At 40.4% G+C, this 20,210-nt stretch overlaps 1 protein-coding gene and 1 long non-coding RNA gene across 2 annotated transcripts; one reads left to right on the top strand and one right to left on the bottom strand.

The window, feature by feature from the left end:
• Positions 1-367: 367 nt before the first annotated feature.
• LOC124268656 lies at positions 368-15,315 on the top strand. Its single transcript, XR_006896318.1, has 2 exons — positions 368-468; positions 15,281-15,315. It is a non-coding gene; the product is annotated as an uncharacterized LOC124268656 (long non-coding RNA).
• A 2,397-nt stretch (positions 15,316-17,712) lies between these two features.
• On the bottom strand, positions 17,713-18,769 carry LOC124268644. Its single transcript, XM_046703623.1, has 2 exons — positions 18,401-18,769; positions 17,713-17,796 (listed from the first exon to the last, which is right to left on the bottom strand). The coding sequence occupies exons 1-2, from the start codon at positions 18,754-18,756 to the stop codon at positions 17,793-17,795; spliced, it is 360 nt and encodes a 119-aa protein (XP_046559579.1). The 5' UTR covers positions 18,757-18,769; the 3' UTR covers positions 17,713-17,792.
• Positions 18,770-20,210: the final 1,441 nt, after the last annotated feature.

The raw sequence follows: 20,210 nt of genomic DNA, 5'->3' as shown, positions 1-20,210 counted from the left end.
TGCGGATGTGGGAATCAACAGCAGGCTCGAACTCGGATCTGTATAAATACTTGCACACCCCCTGACTGTGTTAATCGCGAGTTGAGAACGGTCAAGTGCTGCCATAAGCCGTGTCGTAAGTATAAAAATAACCTTGTGGGGTATATATAGCTACTGTTTGAATTGTTCCAATAAAAGAAGGAACAAGGACATATTTTGTTCACAACAGAACATCCAGCATGTCCAGTGTCGTTTACTCCAACCTCCCCAATATTCACACGTTGGTTCTAAGTATAGGGTAAAGTCTTTAACGATATCATTTGAAGTCGTCATGTACCTAATTATTACAAAAGCAGCCTGAAAGCATTCTGAAGCTATATAGAAATATACTACCCATCAAAAATTTAGACTCACTAGTGTAAATATATCCACTAACTTCAGTCAGCTGTTCCAAACTAGATTTTGCAAAATATTCCATACTGTTTAAAGGTACTATTTACACATGACCTGATGTATTTTAAAACAAATTCGTAACGTTGAAAAGATTATTGTCATGAGTTCAATAAATGATGAAACTCAGTGAAAATTGGCGAATTTTTAACAAAACGTTACACCAAAACGCAGCTGTTCACATGCACGATATTTACACATGCTTTGCAGCAATTTGATGCATGATCCTCATGCAAATCATCTGCATATGGTTTGCAGTTGGTTCCCCAAAATTGGGGGAGAATTCATTTTCGATGTAACCACAAACATATACATATCATATAGTGAATTCTTTTAGTGAGTCTAAACTTTTGATGGGTAGTATAGATAAGTGAACTGTCTCGTGTCACATAATTGAAACTGAGTGAGTAAATGAGTGATAAGCTAAACCTTAATTCTTTCCTCGTCGCATATTCTTAACAAAATAATCAGTAACAACAATTTTGTTCTGAATTGATCACACAAGAGAGAGTTAGTTTAGTTTTACGCCACACTCAGCAATACTCCAGCTATATGGCGGCGGACTGTAAATAATCGAGTCTGGACCAGACATTCCAGTGATCAACAGCATGAGCATCGATCTGCGCAATTGGGAACCGAGGACATATGTCAACCAAGTCAACGAGTCTGACCACCCGATGCCGTTAGTCGCCTCTTACGACAAGCATGGGTTACTGAAGGCACATTCTAACCTGGACCTTCACGGGTAGATCACACAAGAATTCAAACAACAACAGTCCGTATCTATTAAAACAACATGTTTGTATGTGTGCACTTAAGACTTGGATAAAAGTGGCGTGGTGGTGTTGTTCAAGTGTTCGCTCGTCACGTCGAAGACCCGGGTTCGACTCCCCATATGGGTACAATGTGTGAAGCCCTTTTCGGGTGTCCCCCGCCGTGATATTGCTGGAATGGGTCTAAAAAAATAACTCACTCTGGATAAAGGCATTAGTCATCAAGATCGTGTGCTTTTCAGAAGCAGAGACTGACTGGGTTGAAGTTGTCTGCCACTTTTTTGATTGCACATAAGTGTTTCACATGACAATAAATGGATGGATCGGGTTTTTGGCAATCACTGGATTGTCTGGTCCAGACTTGACTATTAAAGCCGGTGGTGATATGGTTCGAATATATGTCTGGGTGCAGCGTTGAACAACAACCCTTTCTACTGCAGCTACTACTGCGTGGACGTCATGGAACGGGTGGTCAGGAACACGATGGCCGACATGGAACAGAGGGTCACAGTGGCCAACAAGGAACAGAGGGTCGCAGTGGCCGACAAGGAACAGAGGGTCGCAGTGGCCGACATGGAACAGAGGGTCGCAGTGGCCGACAAGGAACAGAGGGTCAGGGTGGAGGAGGGGGAGCAGAGGGTCAGGGTTGGGGAGGGGAGCAGAGGGTCAGGGTGGGGGGGGGGAGCAGAGGGTCAGGGTGGGGGAGGGGAGCAGAGGGTCAGGTTGGAGGAGGGGAGCAGAGGGTCAGGGTGGGGGAGAGGGAGCAGATGGTCAGGATGGCCGAAATTCGGATGATAACACGGATGGAGAAGTAAGTATTATAATATAATATTATAATCCAATTAGAGAAAAAAAACTGACTTCAAATGTGCCTCTGTTCATCAAGCACGAAACTGATAATTCAAATGTTTATTGTAAGAAAGGCCATAGGCCCATATACTCGAAGTGTACATGGTACAGTATAGGATCAAGTAAACAAAAGATTCACATTTAATTTCTTCTTTGAAGGCATATTTGAAATATAACATACAGATTTTAAATCTTGATAGTTTGCTGTTGCCCTAAGGCGAACAAATTGTTGTACTGAAGGGCGATTTAAATGTTTATTTGGCATGTATTTCTTTCGAATGTTCTTTGAGGATGGACATATGAGGGTGACATGGTACAAATCTTCGATGTTGTTTAAATTACAATAAGTACTTTGCAATTTTATTATGTCTCCCGGTAGCCATATTTAGCCTTGTACATCTAACTCAAGCACGAACAAAGTCAGTTGCAAATATACACAAGGTCGAATCTATTACACATTTCTCTGTTTCAAGGCTAATGTTTATGCGAGGTGGTTGTAAAAAACCCTCTAGCGCCCGTAGCCAGTTTAGGGTGTATACTCAAGAGGGCGGTAGGTTAGCCTAGGGGTTAAAGGGTTCGCTCGTCACGCCGATTCCCCACATGTGTACAATGTGTGAATCCCATTTCTGGTGTCCCCACCATGATATTGCAGGAAAATTGCAAATAGGAAGGAAACTAATCTCACTTGATCAATGTTTATGATGCCATACACCGGAGTAATCACCAAACATAATTAGCAGCCATGAATGATTCTTCAACTTATTGCCCCAGGGAATCAGCGTCAACGATTTAGAAAGACGTCGTTCTTTTACAAATCCTTACACATGTCAATTGCCATTATATGAAACTGATATAGAATGGTAAAAAAGTAATCATCCAAAACTGTGTTCCTCAGGAGATATTGCTTGTGTGAGATCATACGATATATCCTAGGAGATATCGTTTTAACAGTAGATTTTGTACAATGCCCTTACAATGCCATGACGTCATGAAGTTGATGACGGCACAATGCTATGACATCGCCGCACTGCAAGTCTAATGGTGACCGCCTCCGTGGTGTAGTGGTTAGAGCGTCCGCCCGACCGCGTCATACCAAAAGACGTTAAAATATGGTACTTGTTGGTTGAGTGGGGTATTCATGCTTCACTGCGGCATGATATCTCAGTGGGCTAGCACTATATAACCAGCTTCAGTCTGGGCTAGTACAAGCAGCCGCACATACACATACACACGCATGCACGAGCGAAATATTCTCCAGCACGACGTTAAACCCAATTCCACCACCACAAGTCTAATGGTAGTACAGGGTTCAGAGGTGTACAGTTTTCATTGAAAAATAATGAAGAGTGGTTATTGATGATAAATAGAATCTCACCCTCGTGTCTCCCGATATCAATGATAACAACACTCGTTGATAAAAGTAAAAATATTTGTAACCTTATCAGCTCGTGATGATATAGTTGATATCAGTAGACATTTTGGTGAGATTCTCTATATATCACATATATCTATACGTTTGACCTTTTGTTTCTTTGTTATTTATGCAAAACATTATTTCTTATCCGTTGCAGGCTGCAAGACGCACCGACACGGAAGCAGCTGTCCTGACTCACATGTAAAGCCAGCTCAAATAAAAGGTGCAACAAATAAGTGTCATGTTATCAATGTTTTATAACCCCACGAGATTTACGTGAATGTTGTTGTCAGAGACCCACTCAGAAAAACGGCATTGAATTCGATTTTTGAACTGTCTTATCTACCTGTAAAATTGGTACCAGAGTGGACTATGCCTTCTAGTGGCCACACCCATACAAAATCTATGCTGTAAGCAGGCTCTTTGGCACCATATCAAGAGCAAGTGTTTCTGAATAACTGTTTCTGAATAACTGTCACTGAGCTCGTCCATATCATTATTAGAATAACAAAAAGACAAGTATGATGTCAAAAAATAATGACACACTCAATATTATTATCATCATCTCTAAAAACCTCATTTTTGGAAGAAGGCAGGGTGCCACCTTTTCATGTTTTCCAGAATGAAATTAGACACTACTGTGTAATAACTACGTGTTCTTCTCTAAAGGAGTGCAATATCAGCGCCTTAAATAAGTTTTGGTCTTCATGTCACGGATTGTTTGTAAATCGTAACCTGAATGTCTTTTGTTGATTTTTTATAATGTTTACACAATGTTTTTTAAAAACAATAAAAATAATAAAAATATGATTCCATACCCCGTGTTTAATGATGTGGAAAAGCAACCAGAATGGTAAAGGGGAAGTTTTCGTTTAACGTGGGAAGTGCAAGTGACATTATCCCTTTCCTAGTCTCAGAAAAGTCCGCTAAACGAGATCACTGAGCGATTCCCCCTGCATGAGGAACATGTGTTTATGGCAAAAAAAACCTATCAAATAGGTGAGGTGAGGTGAGGTGAGGTAAAAATTGGGTTTAACGTCGTGCTTGAGAATATTTCGCTCATATGACGACGTGCATGCGTGTGTATGTGTGCGGCTGCTTGTACTAGCCCAGACTGAAACTGGTTTGATAGTGCTAGCCCACTAGCTCACACACATTATACTGACTCCGAGCCGACCAGTCCTTGTTGTACCCATTAATGCCGAACGCCAGGCAGGGACCAACAAGTACCATATTTTAACGTCTTTTGGTATGACGCAGTCGGGGATCTAAACCGCGACCTTCTGCTCTCGGGGCGGACGCTCTAACCACTACACCACGGAGGCGGTTCTATAAAATAGGTATGACACAGGGTGTTTTTGTAAAAGTAGGCGTATCGCTTTAAGAGAAATTGAATTATTAGAAAAAATATTGAATAAGGTGTTTTGTAAACAGAACAATGGTATTTTTAAAAAGGTAGACTAAATAAGTAACTAAGATTGTTAGTGGCTGTATCATCAAAGGGGATTAACGCATTTTAAAATTATTGTCCTCCTGAGAAAATTTAAATCTGTCAACCTTTTTAATCGCAGTATTAATGTGATATTTAATTTATGGCTAAATCTCATCAGAACCACCAATGGCTGAAGGAATGGTGTAAATCCAGCTAGGGTGCATGCAGGTAGCAAAAGTACTGTAAGCCCCCATGGACCCTAATATAGTGATCTACCTTCAGTTCCTGGAGATTTATAGCCTTTTTTTATATTATGTATTGACCAGATAGAGCTATTACTTTTAACTTAACATGCTAGTTTTAATTTTAACTGTCATTCTCTTTGTCTTACTGTCCTTTGACGACAGATTTTATAATATTCACGTATTCCATTTCAAAGTCAAATTTGTTCTTGTCACGATATGGCTGAAATATTGTCGATGTTAAATATTAACTCACTCGCTACAAAGTGTGAAGCATGTGATGTGATACCGCCGTGATGATGCGTAAATAGTGCGAAATGTGGCGCAAAACGTTTACACCCGACATATATTCGAGCAAAAACGTGTGTGTGTGTGTGTGTGTGTGTGTTTGTGTGTGCGAGCGTATGTATGTTATGATGACACACCATTATCAGCAACACACCTATGCCATGTAGTTAATGGAATATGCTGTTGTGACCAGATAAAAGCAACCAATCCTGGCCGTCTAATCCATCAAGGTACTTACAGGAACAATACGTATTTCACGGGACAAATTCTGATGGGAAATGGTAAAACGGTTTAAGAGGCCCCTCTGAACCAGCAATATAGAACACAGACAAGTCTAAAATATTCAATAATATATTGAATAAACAATGAACAAGGATACAATGAATGATAATACCGATTTTTAGTACAATGCAATTGAGTCACAAAGCTGAAATATTTGGTCACAATGTAAAATATTTACTCACTAGAATCTTGACATTCACAGTGAGAACAGAAATACTGATTGATATACAATGACATCAGTTAGAACAGACAAGCACAATCGGTCTTGAAACGTTACTAAACTTGATGATGGCAGACAGATGTGTATAAATCCGAAGTCCTCTACGTCATGTATGGGCGCGGTGGCGAGCTGGCTAAGGTGCTAGGCTAGTGATCCAGCGAGGTTGAGGTGCCGGAATCGAGCCCACCTGTGACCGGGTGTAAATACCTTGGAGTCAAGTTTGTGTGCAGACTCTTTCAGTGTTGTCACAACCCGTAGTGTACAGTACACAACCCTGTGCACTTAAAAGAACCCACGAATCCGTTGGTATATGACCAGATGGTGGCCACATGAATACGTGCAGACACCGTGCAGTGAACTTGGACAAAGTACTGTGACCATGTGTCCCAGTCCACCCAACTGTGAATGGGTACCTCGTTAGGATGAGAAAGCCACAATAACTCGGTGCGCCTAGTGGCAGCAAGAGCAGTATACTCCCGAGGGGGGTGGGGGGGGTTGGGGGTGAGATTGATAATACGATGTGCTGTTGAGATTGACATCCAGTGATCGAGGGAAAAAATACCAGCGCCTTGAGCATGCACCAGTTGCGTGGATATGTACGCTATATAAATATACTAGAATAATGAAGAAAAAAAATCTTGTACATAGCTCTTACACAGTTCAAGCTAGGCTACATCAATATCTTCTCAAAACGTTATGGAATGCCATTGACAACACAAGATGAGAAGCCATCACCGGAACTCAAAACACATAAACAAGCCAGCCAAGGGCAGGTAAATCCAAAAGCGCTATCTCAAAGGGGGTGCAGCTAAAAACACTGTTGTCATTGAACATACATGATGCGAGATGCAAGCCAAAACCCCCACTCAAAACTTTAAACTTTTTGAACCATAATAACTATCAGTTAATCAATGTGATTATAACAGCTGGCATGGTGTCGTTTGTCGTTGAACATGACTATGTGACTGTTATGTGAGCAAAAACACATCACTAGTCCCGTAGATAATTGTGCAATTGACCAAAACAATGTATGTGCAGCACCTTAACACAACGTCTTCGATCTTAACAATCACATCTTTTTAGCCAGTCTGCCCCAGAAGCATAGCCTGCTAGGGTTCAACTCTAAGCCGGAAGCACCTCAATGATGCTTCAGATGCTTAAGACCTCATTCTCTGATGGAGCTAAATTATCCCCACCGATATCTATACATTAAACCTAAATAAATCTATACCATAACAAAACCTGTCGTAAAAGGACAGTAAACATACAAGTGAATGAGTGAGTGAGTTAAAAAGTCACTTTGGCGGTATTTCAGCCATATCGTGACTAAATCAAGTTATAGATTAATATAAGTAAACATACAAGAGTATCAAAGATTTGGTTTAAAACCAGCATGTTGTAATAAAATGTATCACTACAAAATAACAATGGGCAACATACTATGGACCATGGGGACTTACAGATATTTTGCTGCCTGAATACACCCAGCTGGATTTACACCATCCCTTCAGGTGTTGGCGATTATGGGGAAAATTAGCCGAACATTAAAAGAACAAGCATTGTCACTAAGGTGACATAACCCCCCGCCGCAAATTATCAAATCAAACTTATAAAGTAATGAAAGTTTAAGTTAAATGTCAACAAAAACATGACCAGTCAACCTCTCTTGATATCTTGCTCTTTAAGTGTTCAAACACGTACATATTTTCAAGACTGACTTTGACCTTGACATGAATGTCATAGTGTATGAAATATGCAAAAATAGTACTAAAGAAATTGCTTATTGAAAAACATTCAAGGGAAGTCTTGAAAGTCTATGAAGAAAATCCAGTGAACCGTTCTTGAAATATCTTGCTGACAATTCAGGTTAACATGCTGAATTCTTCAAAGTGTCATCGTGACCCTGAAAATTATGTAAAGGTAAATTGACTGGGCCCTGGGCCTGTCCTAGATAAAGCTTGGTGTCAAATATAAAGAAAATCCAGTGAATATTTTTTGCGATATCTTGCTGACTATCTTAACATGCAATTCAACATGCTAAAATCCTCAAAGTGTCTCTGTGACCTTCACAATTAAGTGAAGGTCACCAAAATAGACTGGGCCCTGTGCCTTCCCTAGATAAAGCTTGGTTGCAAATATGAAGAAAATCCAGTGAACGGTTCTTCAGATAGCTTAAGATGCAGGTAAAACGTTACAGTCACCAAACCTGACTTGGACCTTTCTTATACTGTGATGAACCTAGGTACCAAATATGAAAAGAATCTGGTGAACGGTTCTTAAAGGTCACATGCAACCAAAAAATCAAACATAATTAAAACACAATTATCACTTATTCATGACATATAATATACATTGCTGATTATGAAAAATCATATAAACAAAATTAAGAGCGTACGATCGCAAATCAAAGTGCAATATTTTGTACTTGGGTTTACTTCCCTAGAAACGAAGCAGCCGGGATACCGAACCCAGTCAGAGCGGATGGGTGTGCACTCAAGTGTAACGGCTGATTCATTTGCAGATGCCTTCACGGCTCATTGTGTGTGTATATATAGAGAAGTTGGGTTTTGTAAATACATGCTCATTTTTTGTGCATAACATTTTGCAATCAACAGACACCATAACATCTCATGTTCACAAGTATCACGCCTGCCTGTCTGCGTAATTACATAATGTGACAGAGACCGAACTCGGTCCATAAATCAATACGTTTTGTTTATGGTGTATAGCCTGATAGGTGTTAAGTTCAAATTGCATGTGGTCAGTGATCGAAGTTGTGTATTGAATATTGTCATTAGCAGACAGGCAGGCAGACACAGAGGTGTCAAAAAAACAGACATTGAGTTTTGTCTGTGACAACGACATATCTATATCACAGTTAGAAATTCTGTCAACGCTAAATAACGACATTGCTTTTAAGTATCGAACTGAGAAAGTGACTCGGTAAGAAGAACGTGTGGTGAAATAGACAAATGAAATTATATAAACAGTTAAATCAGAAATCTACTGTCATAACATATAAAAAGCTCGCGCCTGTGAAATATCAACAAAACATTAGAAAAATAGCTCACTCTAAAGCCTTCACCGAGTATTTATCGGACAACTCGCTTCCAGCTGGGCGAACCTATTTCACTGCGCATGTGCTATGAGCACAGCCCAGCTGTTGAGACCACTTTTCCCCCAAGCGCTGGGGGAAAATTAGTGAATCGTTTGAACTCCGATTTCGCGGGCTTTTTTTCAACTTTATAAGTTGAATTTGCACTTTCGATGATTTGTTTCGGTAAGTCCATTCCGAAAGTTATCAGAATCTGCAAAGTTGTTTTTTACGTTGCATGTGACCTTTAAGATATTCCAATTCGTACGTACGGACGGACGGACGGAGCCTTAGACTATATCCCCCGCTTCGCGCTAAACGCGCGGCGAGGGATAACAAATATTCTACTATTAAAACGATGGTAGATATAAAAATACTTTGAAAGAAATGGGACTGGCGTACCCTCTCATGGTGACAATAATTATAAGGTACTGAGCGGTCTAGGCGTCCACTGTGGAAGCCGCGGTGGCTGAGTGGTCTAGGCGTTTGACTTTGTGTGCTGGCGATTAGGTGCCTGACTCTGAGAGTATGGGTTCGAATCCCGGATGGGACTCAATCCAACAAAAGTACTAGAATCTATACTTTTCATAGAAAGTGTAATCCCAAATATAACATATGCTACATTTGACCACTTTCTAAATGGCATTGTGTATTTCTATGAGACCTTGTTAACAAACTGGATGTGACTGCTAAACCTTCCTCTGTAAATAGTGGTCATTTGAATATTCAACCCGTCTTATGGGAGTGTTTTGAATGTCAAGCATAAAGAATATACTTTAGCACCTTTTGTTACAGAAGCACTCGTCAATGCTCACCTACTCACGTCTCTATGTGCTAACTGTCCAGATGATGTACCTATTACACTAAATCATCTGATGCACTAAGACGTTGGTAGAAAATCTGCGACAGTGCGTCGAAACGACATCATTCAACGTGTGAGAATGGTGGGGACGATTACAGGAACTGGTCAGGCACTTCTGGAGAGGATGGTTAAGGGAGTAGCTGCCAACTGTTAACGTCAAAAGTGGAAAGAAGACAGATGTGAATGATGTGGACTCCCCACGTAGAAGTTGGCCTTTGCGGAGAATCTTCTTCACTTGTCAAGGCCAAGATGGTCACGTTCGTGTGGTACAAGACAAAATCGTCTGTCTGCCATTGGTTGAACCAATGGCAGGTTCAAAGTGGCTCCTGAGGAGGACATATTCTAACACTGAAGATTGTAATTATAAATGGTCCATTGCTGAGAGTAACAGTAAACTCAGACATATTACGGTAGATTTTACATTATTCAGGGTATAAAATTAGGATTCGTCAAATTCAAAGTTATACATATATACTAAGCAGCAAAAGAAACGTCAGTTTGAAATTTTCCTTCGCAGAAACGGATAACCGTTAACTCATTTAATGTTTTGATTGTATATTTTAGACAACATCTCTAACTTTACCTGAGCAAAGACATTCCTTCCCAAACTCAGAATGGAACCCAGGAAATGGTCTCAAAAACGCAACCTGACCTCGGAGATGGTACGGTGTTCTCCATGTTTTTCATGCTGCACGTGCTGTTCACAAAGACCAGCCCTATAAAATGCATTCCCAAACCTGGTTGAAACATTCACATTACAACGTCAGCAGGATGCCGCGACTCACGACAGCTCAGAGGAACCAGGCGCTAGAAAGACTTGAAGCTGGCCACACTGCATAAGCCGTTGCCAATCACTTCCAGGTCAACGTTCGGACCATCTACAGGCTGCAGCAACGTTTCCGGGCCACCAACATCACAAATGATCGCCCCCGTACTGGCAGACCAAGGGTGACCACAAGACGGCAAGACCGCCATGTTGTGCCTGTACAAAGTCCTTTCTGCAGGCATCCGAAACAGCACGCCAGACAGTGGGAACACACGGAAGACCAATCAGTACTGATACAGTACGCCGACGTCTTAACAGCGGGAACCTCCATTGCCATAGACCTTATCGTGGACCTATCTTCACCTCTCGTCATTGGCGTGAACGTCTAAAGTTTGCCCTACAACACCAAAACTGGCGATACAGGCAATGGAGAACTGTTCTGTTCACAAATGAGAGTCGGTACTGCGTATCAACTGCAGATGGCAGAACAAGAATATGGCGACGACGTGGCCAGCGTTACTCAGACCAATGTGTTATTGAAAGATACTCATGGGGAGGTGCAAGCATCATGGTATGGCGTGGAATAGGCCTGAACCAGAGAGTGGGTCCTGTGGTGTTCCAGAACCTTGGTCCAGGGAGAGGAGGCGGCATCACAGCGGTGCGCTACATCGACCAAGCTCTCAGACCCCACGTCATACCACATTTTGCACGTTACCAGAACAACATTTCCCCGCATGATAACGCCCGGGCCTATACTGCCAGAGCTACACGGGACTTCCTACAGCAAAACGGTGTCAACATTATGCAGTGACCAGCCCTTAGTCCTGATTTAAACCCAATTGAACATCTTTGGGATGAAATTCCGAGGAGACTGACTAATGTCATACCAAGGCCGAACACAGTCGATTTATTGCGCCAGGCCTTTCTCAGAGTGTGGTTCCAGGTGCCAATGGCCTTTATCAATCGATTGGTGCACTCCATGCATAGAAGCTGTACTGCAGTTATTGCCGCTCGTGGTGGCCACACTCGATACTGAAGTCGAGAGTCTGAATGGACTGCAAACGGTCACGTAATGTCTTGAAATTTACTTTATGTGACAACATATTGTACACAAAAAATGGTTTTGATCCGCTAATTATGTCAATTTCTGTAATGATTTGATTACAGTGCCTATCTAGTTTTGAATTCGTACTGACGTTTTGTTTTGCTGCTGAGTATATAATGTGTACTAGTATAATATATTTATATATAAATGAATTGGTGTACGATTAAATATTTATGAAACAAATACACTGTCAAGGTATATTGCTTGTTCTCTCCGAACATGTTATTAGTTGATACACAGCCCTTTCTAAACCCTGCCTGTGATTCATTTATTTATTTCATATATATATTGTATCACCAAGAAGACACGTGTTTCGCTAATGATTGCGGTAAGAGTTCGCTGGAAATGCTTCATGGAGTGATACATCATTTGTTCTGGGTATTGTTTAAATCCCAGTGTTGATATACTGAAACAATTATTCCAATAGCCCTGAATGTCGAAAGATTCCACAATACTCGATTGGATTCAAGTAAGGCATTATCTATTCCAGGTGATTTATTATATTCAAGGTATATTCTTGTCTGATTGTAATACAGTATCCCATCAGTGTAGGCTTTTCGGATTTTCTAATGCCTGGGTGGTATAGTGACAGATCCAGTTTAATCCTATTTATGTGTTTTTTACCTCGATATAAAATCGTGTAATGTGAAAATATGATGTCTATTACCTATATTAAAAAAAGCACATTTGATTCCTTAGAATCTGTAAACTAAACAACGCCATTTTGCCATTGCTAGAAAAAATAGAAAATTTACTTGGGTAAATAGGTATTTACGTTTTTTTAACTCAAGTACATAGAAAATGCTTATATGTATTTCTTATGCAACAATGAAATTCCGCAATTTGTATCCTCAAAACAATTGCGTGCAATACAGCGATTACTACTCCCTTGCTGTAGCCCGTGTTTGGTGGTATAAACCTATACATGGCATTTGTCATCATTCACTTGATGGTCAGTTAATGAATTTATAACACGTATAATTAGTGGTAGCACCACTCAGATTACCCGACAAAGGTTCCCATTTGGCATTTCTCGAATCTGGAGTAAATACTTAGCATTATAAATTAAGGTCTTATGTGGAAAATGTATTACAGCTTATGTAATATGCGGATGGAAGTGCAGCAAGAAGAATTATCAACTAAGTTACAAAAACAAACATCGATCAAAGGATTAACCGATAACACGCTGATTGATTAATTACTTTTATCTTGCGCAGAGGATTTGTCAAAATGTAGTGTTTATGCATGTGGATTTACTCACCTATACTGAATACACCCTGCCGTAAAGTGCCTGTGTAAAAACAACATCCTTCATTCAAAGGATTAACCGCCAATTGAATGCTCATTATTGGCTAACTAAATTACTTTTGTTAAAGAATGGCGGATATTATGCAATTAGTTGCCAGGTGTGCTATCTTGGGTGACCAATGACTATAGACCAATGTGAAAAACCTGAAACGATTTATCACGTTTTCGCATATTAGACTGTAAAAGACACATGGCATGAAACAGGATTCTATGTCAGCTGCAGATGAATGGCATATCGTTCCTTTATGTGGATATGTTGATGGAAACATTCCTCGAACAAGGTAACAGCCTGACATTGTTGCTATAACTCTAATGGTGTATCCATTGATGCTGACATTTCATGTAGTCTATTGTATTCTGATGACATTGCCTTTATTGCCACAGGATGCTACATGTTCTGAATATTTGGTGTAAAAAATGACGTCTCACTGTAAATCTTGATAAAACCAAAATCATTCATTTTAGAAAAAAATCTGTTGTCAAGCCATGTTTTGGTTTTACTTCTGGCGATAACACAATCGTTTATGATACATTCTACTGTTATTTGAGTTTGTGTTTTTGAACGAGCATATGGATATGTATCTTACTGTAAAGGAATTTGTCTAAATTCGCCAGTAGAGCTTTATCTGCACTGTACACAAGTTTATTTACGCTGGGGTATGTCTTATGATGTTTTCACAAAGTTGTATAATGCTCTTGTTGAACCTGTATTGTGGTATGGTGCGAGTATTTGGGGTATAAATAAGTATAAAAAAGTGCAAGTAGTTCCAAATAAGGCATGTAGAATGTTTCTTGGCATTGGTAAGAATGCTCCAGTAAATGCAAGAAGAGGGGACATGGGTTGGTGCTCTGTAGATGTTTCACAAAAGTCGAATGTTTTCGTAATATTTTTAGATTTAAGGCATCCGCATATAAAAAAAGGATACACTTATGGGGGATGCAAAAAAGAAGTTTTTAAGTTGTTATGTCAATACAACTGTGAATTTTTACTTTATAATGACTGGGTTCTAAACGTTGTATTAATTATGTAAAGGAATATAAAAAAAAGACAGGAAGTTGATTGTTGGCATGCTTCTCTATGGAATGATGTTGGAAAGGTTAATGGTAATAAACTGCGCACCAACTGTTTATATAAAATCTTGAAAATTATGTTAAAAATTTATGTTTAGAGATCATGTTGTAGCATTCAACAGAATTTTTTTTTTCGCCGTGAAGTGCAATGAGACAGACAACATACACTAGGTGGCACTTCGGGCGTGTGTGTGAAATATGATTTAACTGGCAATCTATAAAATGTCTACATATTACAGTGATGTTATAAATTCACTATAAGTATCAGCAGATCGTGTGCTTGTTATTAAGTTTCAAAATGCATACAGATATGACAATAAACTAATTTGAATTATAAGACAAAATATAAAGACGTATATTTGACTTCGTTATTTTTCAGTCCTAACATTTTTTACCACTGGCAGATGGTTCAACTTCAAAATGTTTTCACTTGTTATCATAAATAAATAATGAAGATGGAAATATTATCGAGTAAAAATGATTTCATCTTTGTTGATCAGTCCACACTTATACTATTGTACTTGCGGGTGGCGCAGCAGAGGTCATGAACCAGTCGAGATTTCTGGGATATCATCCGGGTACTCAAGGGAGTAAAACAATAACAAAAGCAACAACTAGTCCATGGACATTGCTCTGGATCAGTGCCACTTTAATCTCGACCTAAGTCAACCGGCCCGACATCTATTTGACCTGAGCTCGACGGAAATTCCATTTATCTGCCGAGTATACCATTGGTTTCCAAATTGTATAAATTACCGGGTTAATTTTCACCAGGTATCCATTCAGTTTGAGGACTGCAAAATAGTAACACCACTACCATGAACCTTCACGTAAACATGTTGAGCCTCGGAAGCGAAGACTGCTTACAATGCAGTTGCAGACTGCCTGACACATGCTTCAACTGGCGGATGAACAGGATGTGCGATGTTACCACGTTCATGTGTCCAACGTTAATACTCTCACATTTCTTTACAAAATAATGTATGCAATTTAATTAAGTATACATATTAAGAAAGAAATTTTGGCTTTACTCACCATCTTCAGAACCATGCTGAGGTACCTGACAACAACTCCTTGGATCTCCTGGCGGCATGAACCTTACAATTTCTAAACTCGATTTTGCAAATATTCCATCCAGTTTATAGGTACTGTTTACACATGAACTAATGTATTGTAAAACCAATTCGTAACGTTAAATAGATTATTGTCGTGAGTTCAGTAAATGATGAAAATCAGTAAAAATTGGCGAATTCTTAACAAAACATTACAGCAAAACGCAGCTGTTCACATGAACGATATTTGCATATGCCTTTTAGCGATTTGATGCATGATCCTCATACAAGTAATCTGCATAAAGTTTGCAGTTGGTTCCCCCAAGTTAGCGGAGAAATTCATCTTCGATGTAACCATATATATATACATATATGTCAGTTTATTTGTTTTATTTTTCCTAACACCTTTTTACACACCACAAGTTTGTAAATGCTGAGTTTAAATTGACGTATAATTACGCTTGAGTTATTATAGTTAAGAAACTAAGTGTTAAGTGCCTACCTGCCACTCCTAATGTAAGGCAGTAGGGGTGTCAGGAACTGGAATCTGTCTCTAATCCATTGACGCCTGGCCGTGTGCATAGCATGTTCAGAACTACTCTTCACTACTCTTGAACTACTCGTCAAGTGACATTCATTGGAATATAATATTTCTGGTACATATAAATATATTTCTAGTACATATATATATATAACTACACATTTCTAGTACATATAAATATACATTTCTAGTGAGTAAGTATAAATATATGATATTTCTAGCACATATCCATGTAATGGTCAATTAAGTAATTTATCACTCACTTTCTTGGTGAATTTGCCGTACTGCATACGAATTTCCTTGGTCACCCAGCTCCTTGTCAGCCCACATCTTCTGTTTCTGGCTGGTCAGTTTGGAAAGCTCTGAAGCCTTGTCGTACAAGAACTGATTCTGCTTGAGCCATTCAACCATATGGTCTTCCTCCTCGGACGTCAGTCTCCTTTTCATCCTGTTCATGGCCCGCTCCTGTGGAAAAGAAATAAACATTGCAAATATACAAATAAACATGATCAAAACTGACTCCCACGATGATTACACTACATACCAAAAGTCCCAAATGACACAGGAATGCTTTCGTCTGAGCTCACCTCATCTAAGTCTTGCGTTGAATGAGCTGTTTCTCTGTCTTCAAACTCTGGGTCGGCCTGGTCAACAACTGTCTCCACTTTCTCCTCAAAAACCCAAACTCGGTTCATTTTAAAATGTTAAAGGAAAGTTTAAACATGATCTAAGTAAAACAAATGCTCAGATTTGTTTTTACTATTCACACGATATTAAAGAAACATTACGCAGTCCACATCATACCCAGCAAAAACAATTTTACACATTTCCGTAGTATACATCAATGGTATCAAATAGTACACAGTGACATCTGTGAAATACAAACAAATAATATACACTATACCATCTGCGGAAGAGGCGATAGTCCGACGCTTCTTGTATGACTTCCTGGTGCCCTGCCTGGAAGGAGCCTTGCCCTTGCCCTTGTGACCTTGTTCCTTCGGCATTCTGGATGATTCTGAATGTATCTGCTAAGGACGTTCACTCTTTGGCTCAAGTTTGGCTCAGATGAATCTGCTGGGAAGATGGCGGCCATTAATGCGGCCGGCATGCAGTCGGTTACGTCGAGTTGAGGTCGAGATAGGTCGACTTCAGGTCGACTCATGGTCGAGTACAGATCGACTCGAAGCCGAACACTTATCGGCATGTCAGGCCAGCTCGACCTTCAGCAAAACCTAATTTCCAAGTAAACTCGGCCTTTTTCTACCTACGAAAAGGTTTTGACATTTTTAAAAAACTTAGTATACCTGACTCGACCTATCTCGATCTCAAAATCGACCAACTCGCTTCAGGTCTTCCCTGACATAGTGATGCTTTTATCACATAAAACGTGATGGTCATCACTGGAACAGCTCGTTCAGTCATTTTCTTAGTGTTCTAACCTTCAGGTCGAGTAGGTCGCTTAGCGCAAGGTTGGCACAGGGCCTGCACCATTGTGTAGTTCGTCCACAGATTTGTATATGCTCGGTTTATGTGTTATTAATGTATAACTTGTTTCAGTCACTATATGGCTGAAATACTGCCGATATGACCAGGAATCTTCACTCACTCACTCACTCAGAAGGAATGCACAATGCAGATTTTTCCTGAGGATAGGAAAGAGATTTTATCACATTTACTTTCCACGTTAAATGAAAACTTCGTCCTTCCCGCATTTTGCACGTTGGCCTTTTTCGAACTCTTGATAGTGACAGTTATTCAGAAACAAGTGCTCCTGATATGGTACCAAAGAGCCTGCTTAAAGCATAGATCTTGTATGGGTGTTAGACGACATAGTCCACTCTGGTATCCACTTTACAGGTTACTGAGACAGTTAAGTGTTTGGTTAAAAAATCGAATTAAATTTCCCTTTCGCAGTGGGTATCTGACAACAACATTTACGTAAATCTCCTGGGGTTATAGAACATTCATAACATGACACTTGTATGTTGCACTTTTTATTTGGATCATTGAGCTGGCTTTACATGTAAGTCAGGGCAGCTGATTCTGTGTTGGTGCCTCTTGCTACCTGCAAAGACAAGAAATAATGGTTTGTAGAAATAACAAAGAAACAAAAAATCAAACTTATAGATGTATGTGATAACTATTTTCTCCTGGCAATTGACATGTGTAAGGATTTGTAAAAGAACGACGTCACTCTAAAACCTTGACGCATAGAAGAAACATTCATGGCTGCCAATTATGACTGGAACATCATTCATCTGTTTGATGATTACGCCGCATTAAACCACACTCTAGCGATCTCTTAATATCAAGTAATTGGCATCATAGACATTGATCAAGTGAGATTAGTTGTACGCTGATTTTAGCAATAATCCAGCAATATTATGGCGGGGAACACCAAGAATGGGCTCCACACATTGTACTCATGTGGGAAATCGGCGTGACGAGCGAACACTTTAGCCTCTAGGCTACCCTACCGCCTTCGTGAGTATACAACGTTAACTGGCTACGGGCGCTAGAGGGGTTTTACAACCACCTCGCATATACATATCAGTTCCGTGCTTTATGAACAGAGGCACATTTGAACTAAGTCAGTTGCTCTAATTGGATTAACCCGATCTCCACTGTTCTTACATCATAATTTTAATATCTTAGGATTAAATATGTACTTTTCCTTCCGTGTTATCATCCGAATCTCCGCCATCCTGACCCTCCGTTCCATCTCGGCCACTGTGACCCTCTGTTCCAAGTCGGCAGTCGTGACCCTCTGTTCCATGTCGTCCACTGCGACCCTCTGTTCCATGTTGGCCACTGTGACCCTCTGCTCCATGTCGATCGTCGTGACCCTCTGTTCCATGTCGACCGTCGTGACCCTCTGTTCCATGTCGACCGTCGTGACCCTCTGTTCCATGTCGGCCACTGCGACCCTCTGTTCCATGTTGACCACTGCGACCCTCTGTTCCATGTTGACCACTGTGACCCTCTGTTCCATGTCGGCCATCGTGTCCCTGACCACCCGTTCCATGACGTCCACGCAGTAGTAGCTGCAATAGAAAGGGTTGTTGTTCAACGCTGCACCCAGACATATATTCGAACCATATCACCACCGGCTTTAATAGTCCAGTCTGGACCAGATAATCCAGTGCTTGTCAAAAAGCCGACCCGTCCATAAATTGTGATGTGATACACTTATGTGCAATAGAAAAAGTGGCGGATTACTTCAACCCATTCAGTCTCTGCTTACGAAAAACACAGGATCAATCTGGAAGGCTTACGATTGAGTGTAGTTTATAGAACTACAATATCCAGCAATATCACGGCGGGGAACACCAGAAAAGGGCTTCGCACATTGTACCCTTGTGGAACCTTCAGTAACCCATACTTGTCGAAAGAGGCGACTAACGGGATCGGGTGGTCAGACTCGCTGGCTTGGTTGACATATGTCATCGGCTCCCAACTGCGCAGGTCGATACCCATGCTGTTGATCACTGGATTGCCTGGTCCAGACTCCATCATCAACAGACCGCCGCCATATAGCTGGAATATTGCTGAGTGCGGCGTAAAACTAAACTCACACACACACACGCACGCACGCACGCACGCACGCACGCACGCACGCACGCACACACACACACACACACACACACATACATACATACATACATACATACATACATACATACATACATACATACATACATATTCTTTTCATATACGCAATGGTGTCGTTTGAATTCTTATGTGATCAGGTCAGAACAAACTTGTTGTTTCTGATTACGTTCTTGGTTAAATATATGTTACGAGGAAAGAGTTAAGTTTTTGCTTTTCACTAGCTTACTCTCTCAGTTTGAATTAAGTGACACGTGACTGTTACCTTATCTATTTTTATATAGCTTGTAGAATGGTTTCAGACCGCTTTTGTAATAATTAGGTATATGACGACTTAAAAATAGTGGTTAGGGCGTCCGCCCGGAAAACGGAAGATCGCGGGTTCGATCCCCGACGGCGTCATACCAAAAGACGTTAAAATATGGTACTTTTTGGTCCCTGCCTGGCGCTCGGCATTAATGGACAAGGACTGGTCGGCTCGGAGTCAGTATAATGTGCTGAGCGGGGTATTCATGCTTCACTGCGGCATGGTATCTAAGTGGGCTAGCACTATAAAACCAGCTTCAGTCTGGGCTATACACATACCGCCCATACACATACACACGCATGCATGTCGTCATATGAGTGAAATATTCTCAAGCACGACGTTAAACCCAATTTCACCTCACCTCACTCAAAATGATATCGTTTAAGATACAGATTTTACCCTATACTTAGAACCAACGTTTGAATATTGGGGAGGTTGGAGTAAACGACACTGGACATGCTGGATGTTCTGTTGTGTACAAAATATATCTTTGTTCCTTCTCTTAATGGAACAATTCAAACAGTAGCTATCAATACCCCACAAGGTTATTTTTATACTTACGA

The sequence above is a fragment of the Haliotis rubra genome, unplaced genomic scaffold (assembly GCF_003918875.1).
Source record: "Haliotis rubra isolate DU_JTF1 unplaced genomic scaffold, ASM391887v1 Scf101, whole genome shotgun sequence".
NCBI classification, from domain to species: Eukaryota; Metazoa; Mollusca; class Gastropoda; order Lepetellida; family Haliotidae; genus Haliotis; species Haliotis rubra.
This window is presented reverse-complemented; position numbering and strand designations above follow the sequence as displayed.

Coding starts and splice junctions, on each gene's coding strand:
- LOC124268644 (XM_046703623.1), bottom strand. CDS start 18,756: ATGGAACGGGTGGTCAGGGACACGATGGCCGACATGGAACAGAGGGTC.